General features: G+C 35.3%; 1 protein-coding gene across 1 annotated transcript; it reads left to right on the top strand.

The window, feature by feature from the left end:
• Positions 1–6,893: 6,893 nt before the first annotated feature.
• LOC108364625 (putative nuclease HARBI1) lies at positions 6,894–7,557 on the top strand. Its single transcript, XM_017618375.1, has 2 exons — positions 6,894–7,122; positions 7,175–7,557. Exons 1-2 carry the CDS (start codon positions 6,993–6,995, stop codon positions 7,555–7,557), a joined length of 513 nt encoding a protein of 170 aa, XP_017473864.1. The 5' UTR covers positions 6,894–6,992.
• Positions 7,558–9,694: the final 2,137 nt, after the last annotated feature.

Here is a 9,694-nt window from a genome sequence, read left to right as displayed (position 1 = left end):
GTTTTTTGTTCACCGTCTTCACTCTTAATGTTTTGTACTTGTTTAAACTTTGAATTTATTAAATGTTTGCATGAATATGTACGTACACTTTTAAGTGACCCAGTCTAAAGTTCACTTCACTTTTTGTTTGTGTTTTGTAAATTGTATTTATTTTCACAGGTGCCTTTCTGTACGGCTCGAAGGACCATAGCAACGCGACAAGGTTTTCCAATAACGTTATAAATGTTTATCTAAAATAACTAAATTGTGTTTAGCTATGTGTACATTTATGTGAACAAAATATATTTAAAAATGACCGATGTCAATACTCTGCGGTGGCAGTTTTCCCGTGTGCGCTCGGTTAGACGGTTGAATTTGGAGTGTCCTTTCTCTACTTTCGTTTGGTTGTACCGAGAAAGTTGAAAAGCAGAGAAGGCGTTAGGATGCTCCTTCATTACAATCGGTTGATTGTACACCATCCTTCACAAACAATATTGATAGATATAGTCCTTGTTATAGACTCTAGTCCGAATTCCGGTAAGTAACATAAAATAATGTCAGGAGCAGGTAATAATGTACCTTTGTACTATTTAGCATGTCATTGGTCGGTAACAAGAGCAACTTAAATTTAAATCTATTAAATACATTCTATCGTGTCACAGACCTTTGCCCACAAAAGCGGCTATAACTTTTTTTTTCTATTCGAAACAGTAAGAGTGGCACCTTTCTGAAATCTTTATTAAATGAGCAATTTTTTTATGTAATGTAAAGTTATAGCTCAGTACATTTTTTTCACCAGAGATAGTCAAAGTTGGGGAAGAAAATATCAAAAAGTTAAGAATTCCAAAATAGTCCTAATTTTATGATTGTTCTTTAATATATTTTTGCTACATTGCATTTGAGTTTGGAGAAGCAACTATCTGGAAAATACATGAAAAGGCACAATTTTTTTTTTAATTCAGAAAAATGTAAATATTTCAAAAAACGGTAACACTTTTACCTGAAAATTTTTTGTTTATCAGAGTGCTCACTCCCCACTTACATTCCCCCAAAGTTTGGCAGGTTACTTCTGGGACACCCTGTATAGCCATATCCCTCGCTTCGTCTGGAACATCTGCGACATTGTTACCAGGTGGGAACACTTCTCATTTAGCTCTTATGCTGCCATTGAACATACAAATCATCGAAACTCCCACGTGCAATATTTCCAGAACATCCGGTATGGGAAAAGTACTTATTAGTAATAGGTTATTACAAAAATGTAAACTCATTGTTTGGGATGAGTGCACGATGGCACATAAAAAATCTCTGAGGTCCTTGATCGATCGGTGCGAGATTTGCGTAGAAATGTTCAACTATTCAGGAATGAATTCATATTGCTCGCAGGAGATTTTACGCAAGCATTTCTCGATTGACACCAGCGGACGAGATAAATGCTTGCCTGAAATATTCAACATTGTGGCAAGACGAGCATACATATATTGCAGTTGACTACGAATATGCGTGTTCGCGACAATTACTGAACATAGAGAACGGAAAACTGCCAGTCAATGAGATTGGGACGAATTTTATTGCCTGATCATTTCTGTAACTTAGAAGCATCGAAAGGAGAACTGATTGAAATAATGTTTCCGTACATTCAAATTAATTATAGGAATCACGATTGGCTCAGTGAACGAGCTATTCTTGCCGCGAAGTATAATGATGTCTATCAACTCAATAGTGTTTTTCAATTCAGCATTCAGTGATGAAATAGCATATATGTACTACGATAAACACCGTTGTCGAAACAAAGGAAGCAGTTAATTATCCAACAGAATTTTTGAAGTCAATTGATCTTCCAGAGGTTACCCCACATACTGAAATTGAAAATAGGTGTGGCAATTATCATGTTGAGAAATATTAATCTTTAAGTGTAATGTCCGCAGTTAAGAAATTGATGAAGAACGCATTGGAAGCAAAGATTTTAACGAGGCCTTTCAAAGGTGAAGAATTGCCATGATTCCGACCATTTCACCATTTCAATTTAAAAGCTGGCAAATCCAAATTCGATGAGCATTCGGAATCACGATCAGTAATGCTCAAGGTCAACCTTTGGAAAAGTATGGTTTAGATTTAAATGCCGATTGCTTCACACATGGACAAATCTATGTTGCGTGTCGGCAAACCAGATAGCCTTGATATCTACGTAGAGAATACAAAAAACGAAAAATATTAGCTCTGATCCAGTACTCCATGAACTTACAGCTTTTTACACGAACTTGCTGATCCGTACTCCAAATTCCTCCAAAATCCTGTAAATGAGAGTGATTTTTGGCGAGTTGTGTAGATATTGCAAGATTTTACCCGAACTTTTTCTTCTGGTAAAATCATGAAAAGTGTCAAGCGATCAGTGGTTGACGTTTTTACCGGAAAATGCTTTTTTTTGTTCCCGTACTTTTTGTTGTTTCTCACTTTTTACGCTCACTTCAGAGAGTAATTTGTATTGGATCAAAGCTAAATATTGTGTATCTATACACAAGTTTTGCAAATTCAAACTTATCTGAAACGTATGCTTTGTTTCGGTTAATCATTTATCATCCATGCAACCGGAATATGCCACAGCAAAGCGTGGCAGGGTACAGCTATCTTTATCTTTACTAATATTATAAATCCGAAAGTGAGCTTGTTTGTTTACTACGCTTCACGCTTTAACTATTCAACCGATCATCATGAAATTTTGTACACTGCTGTCATTTGGCCCAACTTAAAATATAGAATACATTTAATCTCCATTAGACAACGGGGCGTGGCACCTCCCATGCAAACGGAATTTTTCATAGTGCATTTCACAGGAAATATTTTTGATAGATTACAGGAACTTGGTATGGAGATATAAAAAATCATTCTCTTCTCTTGGATGAGGGCTGCCACCTTTTAAAAAAATTAAATTCAACTTCAATTAAGGGATTTATTTATTTGAAAATTATATTAAAAAAATGGATATCAAGAGGCTTAAAAAACTGTATTTTGAATATATTTGGAAAAATGTTGCCACCTGTTTGAAAAGTCAAATTTAAATTAATTATACGCAAGCTATCTGAACAATCAAAATATGGTTGTCAAAAGAAATATTGTTAAGAAACCTTTAGTTTTAAAGTTTTGAATAATATTGAAGTCTTTCACAAGGGTTGCCACCTTTAAATGAAATATTATAATACTAGCTGATTTTTTATAGAAACTTTTCACCAACAATTCACGCTTACGATCGGCTAAGATTATGGTTTGGTGTCGTTTGCCGCCTTAAAAAATCTAACGAAAGTGTAATATCCGTGAAGAAGTTCTTTGAATTCTCTAATTGTGCAGCATTTCATAGAACGGTTAATCTCACAACGAAATAAATTTGAAGAACATTTCCTCTTCACTCCCTGGCGGCAACAATGATCCGGTTCTATAGTGAATCTGTCCCCAGAAACGCTGCGTATAATTGTTCTACAGAAATCCAATATACATAGACTTATTTCAGACGAAATACCGCAAAAAGTAAGTTCACGAAAGCAATTTAAGTGAAAATCATTTTTTTTACTTGAATTTATTATAGTAAAAGGTTCGCAATGTGTTTGGCGGTTGATTTATCGGTGGTGATTTGAAATTTACCCCTGTACAACGCAGCCCTAGTGTTTCCGAATGAAACTTTAAAGCATAGTAATACTGGCAAATCACATATGTACATTGGGCCAATCGTAACACACAAGAGTTCAATATACTCAATGGTGCAACAGGTCGATTTAATCTGACATTGACGGCACCTTTTCTAACTTGGCGATTATTCGTAATGACTCCAGCGCCACCTGGCAGCTCTTTTTGCAATAGTATTGCCTTTACCGTTACCAATACATATTTTAAATATTAGCCAAAGTACGGCGCCACGCCATCTTATCGAATAGCCCATTTTTCTCCATGGGATTGATTTCATATAAGTATCTTCACAACAAGTTCCAGTACTCTACCATGAACATTTCCAGAAATATTCGGTATGAAAAATTCGGGTTGTATGGGAGGTGCCATGCCCCCTTTATATATCGAAATCATTTTGAAAGGGCTTCATTTCAAAACTACATGTAAGTGGTTTCCATCGGTTGAAATCTCAAATTGAGTTCAGGGGATAAGTTAATTGATATGGTTAAACAAATTTTAAACATCCTGTTTTTGAATTGAGTTTACTTGAAATAAATTTTACTCAATGTAGCATGTAAAAATTTCATACACTCCGCGAAGCGGGTGAGGGCGATCTAGTAATATATAAAAATCCTGTGTTACTGAAACATGAAAACTGTGTTTATTGGAAAAGGGGGCGTGGCACCTCCCATCCAAACCGAATTTTTCGTACTGAATATCTCTGGAAGTGTTCATGGTAGAGTACTCGAACATGGTATGGAAATATATGAAAACAATCGCATACTCATGTAGAAAAATTGCGGTTATTGGAAAAGGGGTGTGGCACCACCCATACAAACCGAATTTTTCACACTGCATATCTCTGGAAGTATTCATGAAAGAGCAATGGAACTTGGTATGGAGATATATAAAATCAATCACATAGTCATGAAGAAAAATTGGGGCTATTGGAAAAAGGGGCGCGGCACCTCTCATACAAACCGGCCTTTTCACACTGCATATCTCTGGAAGTGTTCATGGTAGAGTACTAGAACTTGGTATGTACAAGATATACAAAATCAGTCGCATAGTCATGAAGAAAAATTTGGGCTATTGTAAAAAGGGGCGTGGCACTTCCCATACAAACCGAATTTTTCATGCTGCATATCTCTGGAAGTGTTCATGGTAGAGTACTACATGGTATGGATATATATGAAATCAATCCCATACCCATAGAGAAAATTGGGGCTATGTGAAAAGGGGGAGTGACGCCTTTCAAACGCACTGAAACTATTACGTATCTTTGTATGCATACACACTTTTGCTAGGTTATTTAAAATAATAGGCAATGGAAATATGCCTTCTGACAACCACCAAACCGTAAGATTAGAAGATAAATACATCACTGAAAATCATGAACGTGAACTGTTGGTAAAAATGTTGGACCAAAATGTTTCAAAACAAAAAATTTATTTTGGGCGAGACGAAGTTCGCCGGATCTGCTAGTTTTAAAGTAAAAATACTTCATCCACGCGTTTTTGCCTTCGACGCCTCTCCTCTATTTTACAAAAATAATCAATAAATCAGGGACGGATAAGTTTTCTTTTTAATACAAGATTTTTTAAAACTTGGATTTCAGAGCAGAAATTTTGTATTCTTAATTACGAATTGGATAGTTTTCTCGTAAGGCAGATAATCTGATCATAAGCCTGTCGCTAAACAAAAAAACCTGATATAACAACAATGCGAAATTTATTAAGGGCAGCAGTCTACCGGATATACGAATCCGGCTCTTATTTTTTACATGGTATCCGGAATCCGGTTATCCGACAAATCTCTATCCGGCTAGGGATGCAAACGATGTATCGATATTTTTGAAACATCGATAATATCGGTTCAAAATTCGATATGTTCCATCGATGTTTACAATTGCCTAAAATCGCTTAGTTCACGACACATCGATGCCAGTTTCAACGATGTTTTAACATGGACTTTAGTGTGACTCAGACTTGAATTCAGCTCACCCATTATGCTCCTAAACTTTTTTGACTGGCCATGAATTTTTATTCCGAGTTTACTCATATCTTTCGATATTAAAACTGCTTACTTAATCATTAAAAAAGAGCCGGGTTCCCGTTGAAATTTCAACGAAGTTGGGCCTTGGAACTTTAGTCTCTTTAGTCTTATTTATAGAAAGAGTAGAAGAATCCTTACTAATATTATAAATCCGAAAGTGAGTTTGTTTGTTTGCTACGCTTTCACGCTTTAACTACTCAACCGATCATCATGAAATTTTGTACATTGCTGTCATTTAGCCCAACTAAAAATATAGGATAAATTTAATCTCAATTAGACAAGGGAGCGTGGCACCTCCCATGCAAACGGAATTTTTCATACTGCATTTCTCAGGTAATATTTTTGATAGATTTCTGAAACTTGGTATGGAGATATATAAAATCAATCACCCCTATTCTGGTTGTCGTAAGTCGGTCGCATCGACAGTCGTTTTTTGCGACGTGTCGTTTTTAAAAAGGCATTCCTGCAACATATCGACTGTTCTACTACAATTGTAATAGATGAAACAAATTTTGACAGCTGACAGAAACATCTGTTTTGTTTATAATTCGTTATTTGTATTTACGTTTAATTTAAAAGAAGTTGTACTTAATGAAATGGATACCATAGAGCTATATTTTAGCTCGGATGAAGAAATTCAAAGCGAAGAAAATATAAAATTAATTAAAGAACGGCAAATTCTTCGCCAAAGAGCAAATCCATTTGAACTTTCTGACGTGGTGTAAGACACGAAAAATGTTTTATTTATTTGATAATTTTAACAAAATAGTTCACATCTTGCAGATTCGTTAGAAATTTTCGGTTAACGAAAGACGCGTTTAGGTATGTACTTGAAGAGCTCGAAAAGAATCTTCCAAGGAGGAAACGCTCCACGGGCTTATGCCCAACAGTTAAGTTGGCAACCACTTTGCGGATTCTGGCGGAAAACGGGTACCAACGTGGAGTTGGAAATGACTTTCAGTTGGGTTTGGCACAACCAACTGTCTCGAAAGTATTCAAAGAAGTGCTTAGTATTCTGCAAAATATTTTGTGTTCAAAATGGATCAAATTTCATATGACACAGGAAGAAAAACTACAAGCTAAGCACTCTTTTTATTCGAAAACTCGATTTCCTGGAGTCATTGGTTGCGTCGATGGAAGTCACATTGCGATACTTCCGCCAAAGCTTAATAAACATGTTTATTATAACCGCAAAGGTTTTTATAGCATAAACGCTATGGTAGTAAGTGCAATATAACTGCATGACCTTATGATCATTGAATTAACTACATATTCATTCAATTCAGATTTGTGACCACAAAATGCGAATACGGTTTATTGATGCTAGGTATCCAGGTGCTAGTCATGATGCGCATATATGGGGTATCAGTGAAGCGAAGGCCATAATGCAGCGAAGTTATTTAAGTGGCAAACGAAATACTTGGCTTTTGGGTACAAATTTGATAAGAGATGTGAAATTATTTTTACAACTTGCATTTTTTAGGCGACGCTGGATATGCATTGGAACCGTACCTAATGACCCCATTTCGAGCTTCAACGAACAATACTCCAAAGAGCAACTACAACTCAGTGCACGCTAAAGCAAGGAATATAGTGGAACGAACATTCGGAGTACTGAAAAATCGGTTCCGTTGCCTATTAAGTGCTCTTCAATTGCACTACGACCCCCATAAGGCAACTGTCATTGCAAATGTATGTGCAGCTTTGCATAACATTTGCATAGAATACGGCGCACCAAATCTTATAATGGAGTCTCCTCCTTCAGACCCACTACCAAATTTGAATGAAAGTGAAGTAGACAATGAAAATGAAAATCAATTGGCTGCAGGTATTCGAATGCAAATTATGAATTCACTTAACCAATGACGTAGCGAAGGCTTAAGTTCTCCTAATTTTACTAAACTAGTCAGCTTTAAAAATGTGAATAAAACTAAAATGGCTTTGTTTATGTGCGCATTTTTTTACATATTGCAGAGCTAACGTACATGTTTAAAGTAAAAACACATGCACTTGTGATTAGCAAATTAAGTCCTCAACGTTTTGATCAATTTTGACGATTTTTAAAAGTCTAGCTGATTATGTAAAAAATTATAAAAAATCTGCAACGTTTCAGCTTAATTTTTAAATTTTTTCAGACTTTTTGAATTTTTTCGAGTATGCAGTTTAACAGCTCATTACATTCTAGGGCAATAGTGCGCAAGTTTTAAGTTGCTAAAGAATCGCGTTGATTTTTTTTTCCGACTGCGTGACGCATTTTTTTCCATACAAAAAAAATTGTCCAATATATTTTGTATGGAAAAAATTCTTTAGCAACTTAAAACTTGCACTTTATTACCCTGGAATTTAATGGGTTATTAAACTGCATACTCAAACAAATTCTAAAAAATCTTACTAAAAAGCTAAACCTTTGCAGATTTTTTATAATTTTTGAACAAAGTTTTAAATTTGGTTTATGTGGTATTTGGTTTATAATTAGCTAGCTTTTATGGAAAAATAATAAACATTAAATGAACAACAGAAAAATTGCCAAAATTGGTCAAAATGTTATGACTTAATTAGCTGATCACAAGTGTAAACACATATGTATATTTCTAGATACATATTATGAAAAGGAGGACCTTAAACCCATTCTTATTTCATCAATTTCTATTTTCTTTTTTTTATATTAATTTCCATCTCCCTCAATTCGTTTGCTTTTTTTATACTATCCTGTTTCATTTTCAACTCAGACTTATACAATTGCAACTTTTCCTTTTTCAACTCGTACATTTTCCGGGTGTATCGCTCGGTATTTTCTAAGTGCTTTTCAATTTTCCTCATTTTTCTTTTTTGTATTTCTTCATAAAAGTTTTGTTGAATATCAATTTACTTATTTAACAAAGCTCCTTTCTGAATCCTAGTTTTTTTAGCTACTGGTTCAATGTTTTCTTGCTCAACATCTTCCTCCGAAACGATCTCATCTGTTTCATTTAGTTCCTCGGAAATTTGGCTATTGTTCGTTTTTTCTGCACCACCAAATGACGCTCCAGGTGGATTTACCATACTTTCGAAGCACATTAAATTTGCCACTGCGCTTTCCATACTCGAAAGACTTTTTTGATTGTTTATTCCGCCACCAGTTGCACGACTTTCTTTTTTGTTGAAAACTACTTTCTTCTTTACTTTAAATTTAAAGTCACCCCAGACCTACAAAGATACATATAAACACTTATATATTACGCACAAAGTATTTGTAGGAAATACCAAATTTCTGATTCACCCACCTTTAGCCAGCCTTCCCCATCTCGAACGGGTGGTCCCATTGCATTTTTCAGCTATAGTGTCCCATTCCTTTCTAGCATCCAACTTCGCGACGCCTTTATGGAATCCCCTGGCCAATTGCGGTTTTTTTCCATTTCCTGCACCAACAGGGCGAACTGATTTTGGGTTGTGACTTTTAACTAAAACAAAGAATTTCGAACGTCAAAATACATATATTTGCGCATGTACAGCTAAAGAAATTTTACTACTTACCATTTTTTGTTATTTCACAAGAACAAATTTGTCAGCTAAATTAATTTTATTTTCTGTCGTGCCAAAAATTCAAACGAGAAAATTTGACGTTATTTGAGTCGTATGAGTCGAAACGTCAGGAATGCCATTTTTTTTTTTCGTCAAACGACTGTCGTTACGACAATCGGAATAGAGGTGATTATCTACTCATGGATGAGGGCTGTCACCTTTTAAGAAAATCAAATTCAACTTCAATTACGGGAGTTATTTATTTGAAAATTATATTAAAAATGCATGTCAAGAGGCATAAAAAAGCTGTAGTTTGAAAATCCGTCCGGGCATTTAGGAGGATTTCACTCAAAAACCCACCTACAGAAGAATTATATATTTATTTTTGCACGGCGCCATGCCCTCTTTTCAAATAGCCCATTTTTCTCCATGAGTATAAGATTGATTTCATATATCGCCGTACCCAGTTCCGGCATTCTACCATAAATACTTTCAGAGATAT

This window comes from Rhagoletis zephyria, unplaced genomic scaffold (genome assembly GCF_001687245.7).
Source record: "Rhagoletis zephyria isolate East Lansing unplaced genomic scaffold, Rhagoletis_zephyria_1.1 Rzeph_scaffold_01608, whole genome shotgun sequence".
NCBI lineage: Eukaryota > Metazoa > Arthropoda > Insecta > Diptera > Tephritidae > Rhagoletis > Rhagoletis zephyria.
This window is presented reverse-complemented; position numbering and strand designations above follow the sequence as displayed.